Source organism: Topomyia yanbarensis, chromosome 2 (assembly GCF_030247195.1).
Source record: "Topomyia yanbarensis strain Yona2022 chromosome 2, ASM3024719v1, whole genome shotgun sequence".
Lineage (NCBI taxonomy): Eukaryota > Metazoa > Arthropoda > Insecta > Diptera > Culicidae > Topomyia > Topomyia yanbarensis.
Genome location: NC_080671.1, coordinates 262370137 through 262384084, shown reverse-complemented (window position 1 = coordinate 262384084; position 13948 = coordinate 262370137). Strand labels below are relative to the sequence as shown.

The following is a 13948-nucleotide window of genomic DNA, read 5'->3' as shown; positions in this document are numbered from 1 at the left end:
AACAGGTAATTTTCAAACCGTAAAACTAACAAGTCGCAAAGAATTTCAATGCCGTATGCCACGTACATTGTAAAAATCTTATCTCCTAACAACTCGAAAAAGTACAGTAATTTTTGAAAATCTACTATTTATTGCATATATTACAAGTCTAGAAGCTCTAAGGATTGCATTGGTGTAAGGAAAATTGAAATTGGCTGACAAATGGTCGTGATACGATTGTTTGAACAGAAAAACTCATTTCGTCTGCACTGACTCTCAATTACTTTTTTTACAATTACTTCAGATATACAAATTTGCTTTCCATCATTCTTTGTTCACTGTTTTTATAAAAGATTTACCCATCCAATGGTGAAGAAAGATTTAAAATTTGTGAACAAACAGCTAAGATATGGCAAGTCAAAGAAGCGTTCCCATTTTTTTTCTCACTGACTTTGTTATACTCTTTTTACTGTAACTTACGGTAGACAACTCTATTCTTCTATTTCGTATTCACAAAAGACATCTTTCTATTGGTGAAGACAGATTTGAAATCGATTATGTAACGGCTGAGATATGAGCGGTTAAAGTAAGCGTTCCCATTTTTTTAGACCCCCTTGGTAGTCCGCGTAACTTTTTACCCCCTTGGTATTCCGAGTGTTAACCATAAGATTTTTATTAGGGTACGTTTAGAGATTTGGTGTCTTAGAAATATTTATTGTGCGTGACAAACTGCATCTTTTGGCTGAAACGGTTTTAGGGTGCTCCTTAAAATGTCAAAATTGCAGGCATTATTTCAAATTCTAGTTGAGAGAGAAGTATCAACTTTCTTCTGCAATATTCTAGAACAATCAATGCTCAGTCTACTTTCTACTTCTGCCGCAGTCAGACGTACAATCGAGCCAAGTAAACAACAGGCCTCTCGATCTAGTGTACATTGTTTCGATAGCAAAGGAAACATCGGACTATTCTTGTCATCATGAGTAAAGTTGACGAAAAAGCTCTACTCCGACCCAACGCTGCCGTCGTTGACTTTAAATTTTGTTTAAAACGACCGAGTTTTAGTGAAGTGGAATACCTTCTGATGGTAAAAATGCAACTTAGGCTTGCGGAACTCTTGTACCTTCAGTATCATCATCTTCGCAATATAGTGTTAATATCATTCAACACGTTAGCACAAGCCGAGCGTTTCGTTTTGAAGAACAACTTAAAACACGTGGTTGAAAGTGAAAACGTTGGAATTAAGATTCCCGTATATATTGAGAATAATTATATAGATGTAAGGTTATATGACCTCGTACCCCTCCTGAGCCAATTGCAAAATGCATGTCGCAATACGAAGAAGTAGAATCCGTTACACCTGATACTTGAAGAAACTTCTTCCCGGGTACTCCTAATGGCGTTTTTGTAGTGAGGATGCGGGTTGAAAGGCCTATACCATCCTACTTGACAATAAAACTCAAAACTCACGGAACTACAATTATGCAAACTACGCTATGCACCCATGAGGGGCAAACTCCTACGTGCAAGTATTGTAATCAGACAGCTCATCATGGACAACCTTGTGCGGAAGATGCAGAGGAAAATGCATCTCAAACGATTGCCAACTCATCTACGGCAAACCAACCTAAAACAGAGTTTTCAATACCAATGCCTGAACCACGGTGGCCAAATTTGTGGCTGCTGTTCAGACCATAATGACAACCGCAAAAGAATCATCCAGCACCTCAAAAGCAACTGTAAGCAACAGCGGTAACGATGACGACGGATTTACACTGATCAACAATAAGTGCAAGAACATCTGATCCCGGACACCAAGCCAGCTTCGACCGGGATGTGAAAAACAAGAGAGAATTAAATGACCCCCCTGACGCTGTTTGCCAACAGACTTTGCGAAAGAAGGTCTCCGCTCGCAATAAAAAGTTGCGCGCAAGATCCAATTAATTAATTCTTGTTTGTGTTTTTATTTTTACATGTATTGTAAACGTATAAAAGATCCACGGCTCCGTTAAGATACCGCTATGAGCCGTGTCAAATAAACGAATTAAAAAAAAACAATCAATTCTGAGCAACTATGTTGAAGATGCTAACTTTGTATCTCAAACCGTTTGCATTTTATAGTGACATAACTTAGGGTGTCTCTCAAAAAAGCAGTTTTCTCCGTACAATTTTTTAATGTGATTTTTCTTACAAAAGTACTCTTCAATATACTTTTAGAGCATGATTAGAGGCAACTTTTGCTGGAGGAAGAAAAATTTTATCTTGACTGGTTCAAAAGTTATACATAACTTTCACTTAAAAATACGCCCTTTTCAAATACCGACATCTCAAAAGGGGGCAAACGAAAATGGATAGTTTTGATTGCATTTGAAAGGCTATATTTTTGTCTACAATATATAGAAAAATTGGAGATCCAAATAATTAATGCTTTTTTGTCTTTCTCAAATAAATCAAATTTAAGTAAAAGCAATTTTGCTTATAATCTTACAGCGCTCATATTAAAAAATATTTGTTTTACGCGGATTTGTGAATTCTTGTATAGATTTTTCAAGGATCACATGCATTTTCCGGGTTTTTCATACTGCAGATATGGTAATGACCACGAATCATCAATGACTTCACCTATATTTTGCTTCCAATTATTGCCAAGATTTCCCAAAATCTACACACATTTCCAAGCGATTTCGTTCATTTGCAGGAACGGTTTCAGCAGGTAGCAGTATCAGGATCTGCAATCTACTAGCCTCAAACCAAAAATCAAATTTGACATTCATCTAACAGTATTGTTCAAGTAAAAAAACCTCTGATATCATTCTGTTATATAAATCTCATTTTTACGGAAATGTTCTTATAAATGTGTAATCTTTCGATTAAAAATAAGAAAAACAGGTGTTAGGTCGGACGAGAAAGGTCTATTTCCGCTAAGCTATACTGCCGTGATCCGCATAACAGTCCCATTTGCTATGGGTTTCCTATGCAGGTGGGACTGTTATGCGGATCACGGCAGTATAGATGATAAAAATGTGTTAACTATTGTTAAATGTTTCTACTGTCATGACGTCACTTTCTCATAAGCAAATGTTGCATTAACTCATGTTCTTCAAATTCAGGTAACTAGCGACTGAATATACCAAACAAATGGTTTTTTTTACTAAATTGTATTTGTGGTCTGTGGAGTCCCTTTATGTAGCTGATTTCAAAGTAAATTAGTGCAAAACATTCCTTGAGTAATCGGTTTATACCGACAAAAAAATTTGGATGAACCTTTAGTGTGTCGATGGAGATACGTATTTTTAGAAGAGAGTGGGGAATTGTGAACTTCCATTAATGGGGAGTTGTGAACCGTATACTTCAGTGGTATATAGTATTTTTTTAACAAGATCAGTATCATAATTCGAAAATCAGGGATGAATCATACATGTTATGATATAAAAATGTTCAATTTGACGCGAAGAACAAGATTCTGCCACAATTTTATTTTCCCCGTACCATAATTGCGAATTTAGGTGGCTTGGCGCGAATCATGTTGTCCACGACTCATTGCGAATTAGATCACTTTTTCACCTCATCTTTAGTTTAGAAATATCTTAAAATTTATCTTGTATAGCCCTAATGAAAAATAAATCACAAACATATTCCATCTTTTCTACCCACCAAACTAATAAATACCGATTATACGCATTTCACGCATTCTGTCATATCTTAAACAAGACAATGATTTTATTGAATTGCTTCAGCCTGTGTATGTATTAAGGTGTCCTTAACAAATACCAGGTCTAGCATTGAAAATCGACCAATATTTATGGTAGTTATGCCCCGAAAACAAAACTATATTCACAACTCCCCACCGTCCCCTGCTTTGAAACGATTGTCGTAGATTTGGTAGACCACTCTGCAAAGCGCTTAATTGAGTACATTAAGTGCAACACGGAAACCCAAAAACTAAGCATGATTTTGATTATCAAATGGGGAACTGATGAGAGTTCGACTCATTGCAGCTAAGATGTTTGGTAACGATTTCCAGTACAGTAATGTTTCGATTATATCACGGTCGGTCTGTATTTTAGCGTGATATATTTGAAGCGTGATATATTCAAAACAAAAAAAAATTACATTCAAGCATTAATCCATGTATTTATATTAACAAAAAGTATTAAAAAGATAAAGTTAGTCAAAAAGAATAAATCATAGTAGGGTAATGAGCCTATTTTTGCCATGTTTCTATTGTCACACTACCCATTTGAAGTCGTTGGTTAGAGCAGCGTTCGCTATCTTTGTTCAACGCATTGGGTCAAATGGATAATTTTTTCCCACACAGTTTCACTTTTCGTATCCCGTACTGTTTATTAAAATTGTTGAACCACCCAAAACTAAACTTGAAAAAGTCTGGCACGTTAAGATTTTGAGCAAATATCTTGACTATTAAATCAGTGTATTCGGAGGGCCTACGATTCAGTTCTCGTTGTTTCAACATCCATAGAAATAGTCCCATATCCAATCGTTGATGTTGTTCTTGCAAAAGAATAGTAAGTATTCACATCAATTCAAGAGAAAACGCATATCTCGGCATACCTACCATATCTTGCGTAACTTGTTTTTTTATTATTTTGTTAGATTTTCCTGCGGATAACTAAAAATTAAGCGAATAAAAAAGAAGTCGATTTTTTTACCCGCTGCACCAGACGCCTCCTTAAGGACACGGCAAATAAGTTACGAAGAATTCAAAACAAAAATTGGAATCAGCCGAAAGATGTTTGGCCTATCCTAGTCATTGTAACAACGCTTTTGGTAAAACATGATTTTGAGATTATTCACGTTTAAAGCTTCGCGCCAGGCCCTCTGCCCACGGTGAACAGCGTCATAACTTTGCTTCTACTACTTAGGCCTCTATAAAAATTAAAGATATATTCTAAAGAATCTACACTTTAAGATAAAAGAATAAAAAAAGTTTGACTTTTTAACCGACCTCATCATATATAAACCCTTAACGCAATAGTCCGAAACCCAATAATAGGCTCATTACCCTACATGTAAATCAGCAAATCAATTGTAAAAATATCTTAAAAGTGCCAGGACACAACCTGTGGCTTCAGTGGATCAAAACGTAGTGTGCCTTGTCTGTTTTTCAAAAAGCTTGATATAATCGAGATAAATTGTGATATAATCGAGGGTGATATAAACGAGTATTGATATAAACGCATAGTGATATAATCGAAACATTACTTCCTTCCGTATGTATCGAAAAGTTTCGTGAGAAAGAAAATTCCAGTAATGATAATGATTTTCCCTAACGGGTTTCGAGAGTTTTTTATTTGTTCTTTAACATTAGGATTAGGGATAAAAATTCAGATCACGTGTTTTTTGTAAACGGCCAATAAGCATGCTGTCAAAATTCACTTTGAGCGCAAATTCCGGACAAACCGTAACTCGCCGAGAATGGATGTTAACATTTTATGAAAGAGAAAAGTTTTCTCTGTCGTCTACTGCTATGACTTATAATCTGCGATTAATGGTTTGTCCGGAATTTCCCTTCAAAGTGAATTTTGACAGTATGCTTATTGGCCCTTTTCAAAAAACACGCGTGAAAGGTAGTATCTGGGAAGTCATTTTTGGAAAAAGTCGATATCGAAGTAAAGTTTGAACTATGCACACATGTACTTCAGAGGGAGCGAGATATCCATAGCTGCCGCGTTGAGAATTTGAGTAAACGCTATTGAGTATGAACTTCAAATCCATTCGAAAATTTGTTTTTCGAATTTTTTGACTCAGCACAACATATATAACCCCTTTAGAAAAATTCAGTTTTCCCTACACAATGTATTCATTGAAGAATTTATATATGTTACTAGCTAATACCCATCGCGCGTTGCTGTGACTTTCACCGAAATAGGATTTTGTTCTGAAGCGCCATCTGGCGGGCAGATAATCCTTAACCAATAGCTCACAAACACGCTCCATAACAAACGCCTACTATGTAAAAATGTTTACGGCAATCGGTTAAGTCGTGTAGGGGTCTATAAATCATATACATACAAACATTGACTTTTATATATATATATATATATATATATATATATATATATATATATATATATATATATATATATATATATATATATATATATATATATATATATATATATATATATATATATATATATATATATATATATATATATATATATATATATATATATATATATATATATATATATATATATATATATATATATATATATATATATATATATATATATATATATATATATATATATATATATATATATATATATATATATATATATATATATATATATATATATATATATATATATATCTATATATAGATAGATAGATAGATAGATTAACGGAGCATTAGCAATAATTTATTTGTCTTTCTATTTCCGCTTTTCCATTCAATTGGTTTAACCTTTGAGATTACTTGCACTGATATTATCCTATGCTAATTTGAGCGATTCTCTGAGTCCTGCCACTATCCCATGTAGTATGTGTTGTCAAAAATTACGAAGCATCAACCCGCATAAATAAAAACTTTATCTGGAATCCTCCATATTATACAAAAATCATAAGTGCTATGGTAACCACATACGTAAAGGTCTATTTATGATATTACGATAAATGCGTTTTCCTGTAAAATTATATGAAATTATAGAATTAAGACACGAGTTATTGTTACAATATAGGGAATGGTTATAATATAATATTGTATGTTAGTAAAGAATTGAAGTGCTTCCGCAGGATTATTAAAAAATATATCGAAACGATTTGATGGTAGTCGTTTTCATATGGTTCTGTAAGGTTTGCTTTAAAGAAAAAAGTGTATCGTTACAATTTCCTTACAAGATTACCATAATGTTCACCTCAAGTCGACTCGTTTGGTTACAGTTTTCAGTAATCCTTTATATTGAATTGAATGTGTTGTTAAAATAAAATAACGAATCTTTGTTTATTGTATATATTTATTGGGGAAAAATAATGATCTATCCACGGATAAAGTGCTTCAATACTTTATTATTATTTCTTATCAAGTGGAGATCATATTATTTAGGTTGGATAAAAGAAATTCCAAATTTAATTTTTGGCGTACAGGTTTCGTTTTTGGACAAAATCTAAAGCTTCATACCTTTCTGTAAAAGGTGAAATGAATCCACAAGGCTGTCAATAATGTTTTACTCGGCGAATGTCGATTAATTCACATTTCATCTATAGCAACAATTTGTTTATAAGCACATTCAGCAAAATGGTAACACTAATCATAATCAAATTTCATAAGTGGCAAAATACATCACATCGTAACACTGCCGTCTAAGAAGTCCTGTTAGTAGGAAGGAGCTTCACGAATTTAGGATGGACTTCTAAAGAAGGGCTAACAACATGTATTGCAGTCCTAGCAACTCAAGAATTTAAAATCCTCCTCTAATACCCGAGCTTATACCTTTTTCTTAAGTGGATCAATGTAAATGTATTACATTTTTCGTATACATCACGAGTCTTTTTAACAACGTAAGTACACAGCTGCCGGAAGTAGCTACACCTGTCCAGACGAGGAGAGATGATAAATTCTAATAATCACACTGTTAGGCGGATTAAAAGCGTTTTTCATTTTAAGTTTACAGCATATTCGTTCTAGAATGCCTATGCATTTTGCAAATTTCATGTCTCTTTGTAATTCTTGCCGAAAAACTATCAATGAAAAGTGATACATTATGTATATAAATACCTTTCACATTCCTTGTGAACTTTGGAGCCTCGAATTGATTTTGCTGAACCGGATAGACAGTTAGCGCACACGAAGTTTCTATTTCTCCAAAATTGTTGCTCGCTACACATTTGTAAGTTCCCGAATCGTTCACAGATGTTGTCTCAAAATGCATTGCACCAATTCCTAGCTTGGTGTCATTCTTCAATGTTTTAGACCAGGCTATTGGAAGGTTGTTTTTGTACCACTTAATAGATGGCGACGGACCAGTACAGGAGCATACCATTTTTATCGAGCTGCCTTCTGCAACTGTTATATTTTTTAGTTGAACATCAAATGACAGTTTTTGTTTCGAATCTAGCATTTTTGAAACCATTTGCGCCTCTGTAAATTGTCGATGCTCTGAACTGTATAAAGTTGAAAGCTTCTTTCGCCATTCTCGTTTTTGTGGTTTTGTTGAAATGTTTCCTTCAAGTTCTTGGAGAATTCCCTCTTTCGTTATTTTGGAGACTACATCATTCGATTCATCGCCATTGACTAACAAAGATTGCTTCCATGGTTGAGATTTAATCGTAGGCAAAACACAAAGAGCATTTCGCGGTAGTAATATTTCGTCCCTTTTATCAGCATGGTAAATTCTAGCTATATGCTGGTGATGCTCCTTTCCTTTAAATATTATGTAATGTTTCGCTTTTTCTTCACCAGCACTGTTCTTTGCTTTAATAACCCATTGTCCACCATCCAATTTTTCAGGATTGTGAATGCTATTCGAACGAAAAAAAGTGTTTATAGTATTACATTTTATATTGGTTCGAATGAAAAAATAGTTATGTTTTTATTTTATTTAATTCCTTATCTTCGGTATATATACACCGTACAAACACATTTCAAAACTTTATATTTCTTATTAATATCTTATATCTATGCTTGGAAACGTTAAAATCATACACTGAAAAAGCTTCGTTAAATCTGCGGCAACATCTTTCCAGTGGATTATTTTGTCCATATGAAGTACGTTTCCATTGTGCGTTATCTGGTATGCCTCAGATACGTTATCTTGCTATGCTTTCTATATTTGGCAGAGGCTACAGTAAAGTACTACTCATAAACAGTCCCGCGAGTGATAATTATTACCTGCGATATCGGTGAAGGTGTTTATCCCAGCAAGGGCTGGAGTATAAACAATATAAACGTTAAATTGTGTGAAGTAGTGAAAAATTAGTGCGGTACTAAACGGTTTTCTTGGCTGAAAGACGGCTTTGTCTCTACTGTGTGAAGGTCACGCGGATGACGGACAAAAGAAACGAAGGATCAATTCACCTACCAGCTCGTCAGGAACCAACTGGTGAAGTGTTTCGTTTTTTACTTTTCTTATCGATTTTTTTTATTATTATTGTTTTTGATTTTTTATTTTGATTTAAGTTAAATAGTGAGGTCGAGCATGTTGCTCCCGCAACAAAATGGAACAAACAGAAGGATCACTCTCCGAAGACGAATATTATGGGGAAGAGGAACGTGTATCTGATTCGGAGACAATTCCTCTGAGAACGATTTTGTGGTCCTAATAAGGACCGTTTGTTGTGAATATTATTTCGCCGTTTCCCGCTCGGCATGATGATTATTCGCTTGGCATGGATAGCGCACAGATTGGTATTTTCCAACAAACTAACCAGGCAGGCCTCGCTGGCTTCTTAAAGGGCCATTACGGCTGAGCTCCGGAAGAGTAGGTTTTGAAATTCTGTGCAATCTCACGGACCAGGCACTGGAAGAGCAGCTTGCGAATTAGTAACTCTGTCCACTTCTGAGAGCAATGAATTTCACGCAGGGCGACGACTGTTCTTGGTTGGCAGCGATAAGGCAGTAGCTATGATTTGGTTGGTGGTCAAAATGCAGCTTCTCGTTGAGCAGCACACGTACGTGTGTTCTGCTCTGTGGCTTACACACGTCTGGCTTTAAGAAAAACTGTGACACCCATATTTATAGGTTTTAGCATTAATGTTGATTCGCATTAAAAGTAGTTTTTGAACTTTTTAAACAAGTTTTACATAGCAAACAAGGTATCAATAGCAAGCGTTGAACGTTTTCCTTTCGATTTATGAAACAAAATTAGTAATTCCTTGAGTAGGAGAAAAGTTATTAGAGTTCAAAGTGTACGTAACGCATCCGTTTTGAAAATTTTGAAATGACACCCAGTATAGTAAAGAAAGACGTAAGTCCTACGTCAAAACATAACTGACCTACTAGTAGAGTATGAGTCAGAAATTGAGGTAACAAGATTTGAATTTGATATAAAAATTAGCAGGCAACTCTACAATGAAATAAGCCAAATTATACAATTAAAATTGAGAAATATTAAAGATAACTTTAAATTCAAAGCAGCAGTGAACTGCGTAATATTTTGTGCAAGGTTAAGAAAACGTTATAAAATGACAAGTATTTTAGAAATTATAAAAGTGATTACATCCCTTGTACCGTCTTACGACGGGAAAGGCGACAAATTAGAAAGTATAATTGCTGCACTTAACGCGTGTAAACCCCTTATCACGGAGGCAAATAAACTAGCAGCAATACAAACAATACTTTCGAAACTCGAAGGTAAAGCCCGAGCAGCAGTATCAGATAACGCAAATAGCTTAGACGACATTATAAAAAAATTAAAAGAAAAATGCGGTACGAAAATCGAACCAAACACAATAATAGCAAAACTAAACGCAATTAAGCAGCGTGATAGTTTCGAAAAATTTACGGAAGGGATCGAAAAACTTACGCTAGAATTGGAACGCGCCTATATAAGCGAAAACGTTCCTTTAGAAACCGCGTCAAAATTAGCCACAAGTGCGGGAATAAAAGCGCTTACAAGTGGTACTAAGCATGAAGACACAAAATTACTGCTAAAGGCAGGACAATTTGACACATTGTCCAAAGCCGTAGAAAAGGCAGCTGAAAATGAAGCTGAAAAGGGTTCACAGAACACAGCTAACGTTTTCCAATATAATAGAAGAAACGATAACAGACCACAAAGAGGACATAATTTTTTTCATAGGAACAATGTCCAAAATACTAATAACAATCGATATTTCAATCGCGAGAATGACAATCGAAATGACAATCGAAATCGAAATGACAATCGAAATTACAACCGTGGACAAAATCGTAATCATTACAGGAACCATGGTCAAAGAAATAATAATTTTTACTAAAATAATTTTAGACCTCAAAGCTACAACAAGAACCGAGGACCTAACGTTTATTACTTGACTCCGGAAAACCAACTGGTCCCTCAACAGGAACCAGTTGGGGGACAAGAAAATTTTCAATACCAAACTGCTCGACAAACCGACAGACAACTACAGCAACACCAATATCAAATAGCAAATATTCAGCATACACAGCAATAAAACATGTTTTCAACATAAGTACTGCCCTATCAAATTTTATAACTTTAGATTCTCAAAATTTTAGCAATGAATGTACATTCCTCATTGACTCAGGAGCAGAAATATCTGTTCTGAAACTTTCAAAATTAAAAAGCACAGAAAAAATCAACAATAATCAAAAATGCTCTATTACAGGCATACATCAACAAGCAATAGATACACTAGGATGTATAGAAAACCCTTTAAATTTAACTACGGATTGTATAGTATCCCATCAGTTTCATATCATTCCAGAAAACTTACCAATACCTACCGACGGAATATTAGGTCGTGATTTCTTAACCAAATTTCATTGCATAATAGACTACGATACATGGGCTCTATCAAGTTTTATTAACTCACATCAAATTGAAATTCCTATACAAGACACTATAAATGAAGAGATTTTAATACCACCACGTTGTGAAGTATACAGACAAATTACAATACAAAACTCACACCAAGACTATGTAATACTATCAAAAGAAATTCAACCAGGAGTTTTTTGTGCAAATTCAATTCTCAACACTAGTAATCCTATGATTAAACTCATTAATACTACAAATCATACCGTTAAAATTCGTAAAGATTTCACAGATTTCATTCAACCCTTAGAAAACTATAATATTTTTACGCTTAATCAAGCAGCTCAAACTAACAGAAAAGAAAAATGTATATCAGAACTCAAGTTAGACAATACTCCCACTTTTGCAAAAGAAAAACTTAAAGACTTATGCGCAAAATACAACGATATATTCACTTTGGAAAATGACACCTTAACGCACAACAATTTCTACAAACAAAAGATTAACTTAAATGACCAAACACCCGTATACATAAAAAATTATAGAATACCAGAAGTACACAGAACGGAAATTGACAAACATGTTAAGAAAATGTTAGACAATAACATAATACAACCTTCAACATCCCCTTACAATTCCCCAGTATTATTAGTTCCCAAGAAATCTACGAATAACGACAAAAAATGGCGTCTTGTAGTAGATTTCAGAAAATTAAACAAAAAAGTAGTTGCAGATAAATTCCCACTACCACGAATTGATGACATACTAGATCAATTAGGCAGAGCTAAATATTTCTCTACGCTCGACTTAATGTCAGGATTTCATCAAATCGAGATAGAAGAAAATTCAAAACATTTTACAGCCTTTTCAACAAATTCAGGACATTACGAATTCAATAGATTACCATTCGGTCTTAATATCTCACCGAATAGTTTCCAACGCATGATGACGATAGCCCTTAGTGGACTACCGCCAGAAAGCGCATTTTTATATATCGATGACATAATCGTCATTGGTTGTTCCATTAAACACCATTTGAGTAATTTAGAAAAAGTTTTCCAAAATCTAAGACATTACAACTTAAAATTAAATCCAGCTAAATGTAATTTCTTTTGTGCAGACGTAACTTTCTTAGGACATCATATCTCAGACCAAGGAATACAACCCGACAAGACCAAATACTCAGCAATTTTAAATTATCCTCAACCCCAAAATGCTGATGACGTTAGACGTTTCGTCGCATTTTGCAATTACTATAGAAGATTCATACCATATTTTTCGGAAAAAACCGCCCCACTAAACGCCTTACTAATAAAAAATGCTAAATTTATTTGGACAAATGAATGCATAAATTGTTTCGAAACTCTAAAAAATGAACTTTTATGCCCAAAAATTTTACAATTTCCAGACTTTAAAAAACCATTTATTCTCAGTACAGACGCTTCAAAAATAGCTTGTGGTGCTGTACTCGAACAAGAACATAACGGAATCAGACTACCCATCGCTTACGCAAGCAAAAAATTTACAAAAGGCGAAAGTAACAAATCCACAATAGAACAAGAACTTACTGCAATTCATTGGGCAATACTACATTTTAAACCTTATCTTTACGGAAGAAAATTTACCGTCAAAACTGACCATAATCCACTAGTATATTTATTTTCCATGAAACACCCATCGTCAAAACTGACACGAAAGAGACTTGATTTGGAGGAATTTAATTTTGATATCGAACATGTGAAAGGAAAAGACAACGTCGGCGCCGATGCTCTTTCACGCGTGGAAATCAATTCTGAAGACCTTAAAAACATGTCAATCTTGCCAATACAGACAAGATCAAAAACCCGAATTACGACACAAAATCCAGTTAGTGAATCCGTAGAAAATAAGATTGATCAGCTTAAAGCCTACGATTCAATTAACAACATGGACGTTTTTAACTTACCAAAAATCGTTTTTGAACCAATACCTGAACACCTGAATATAACAATCAAAACTAAAAACCTGAAAGGAATTCTTGCTCTAGCGAAACTATTTCAAAATAAAGGAAAAATATATATTGAAGAATGCATTCAAATGATAAATAATATGGCCAATACAATGAAAATGAAGAAAATTGCGATCAGTAAGCTAGATCCAATATTTGATTACGTTTCCCGGGAACACTTTAAAAAAGCATGTAACAAAATACTAGGTGATGTCATAATTATACTGTACACACCAGCAAAAATAATAAAGAACGAAGATGAAATCAATAATTTGATAAAAGAGAACCACGATACCCCTTCGGGAGGACACGTAGGTATTAACAAATTACTACAGAAATTAAGACGAAATTATTACTGGACTAATATGAAAGACAGTATCTCTAAATATGTGAAACAATGTATATCATGTAGACAAAATAAACATAAAAATAAGACAAAAGAAGTCTTTGAAAAAACTACAACACCAAACAAACCATTTGAACTTATATCAATTGACACTGTAGGTCCACTAACAAGATCTACTAAAGGAAACCGTTACGCATT

At 34.3% G+C, this 13948-nt stretch overlaps 1 protein-coding gene across 1 annotated transcript in view; it reads right to left on the bottom strand.

The window, feature by feature from the left end:
- LOC131680302 (muscle M-line assembly protein unc-89-like) overlaps positions 1-13948 on the bottom strand; it is a 438223-nt gene that overhangs the window by 274690 nt on the left and 149585 nt on the right. Inside the window, exon 4 of the mRNA XM_058961024.1 lies at positions 7718-8460. Coding sequence (XP_058817007.1) covers positions 7718-8460 — 743 coding nt within the window. The remainder of the gene's footprint in view (positions 1-7717; positions 8461-13948) is intronic.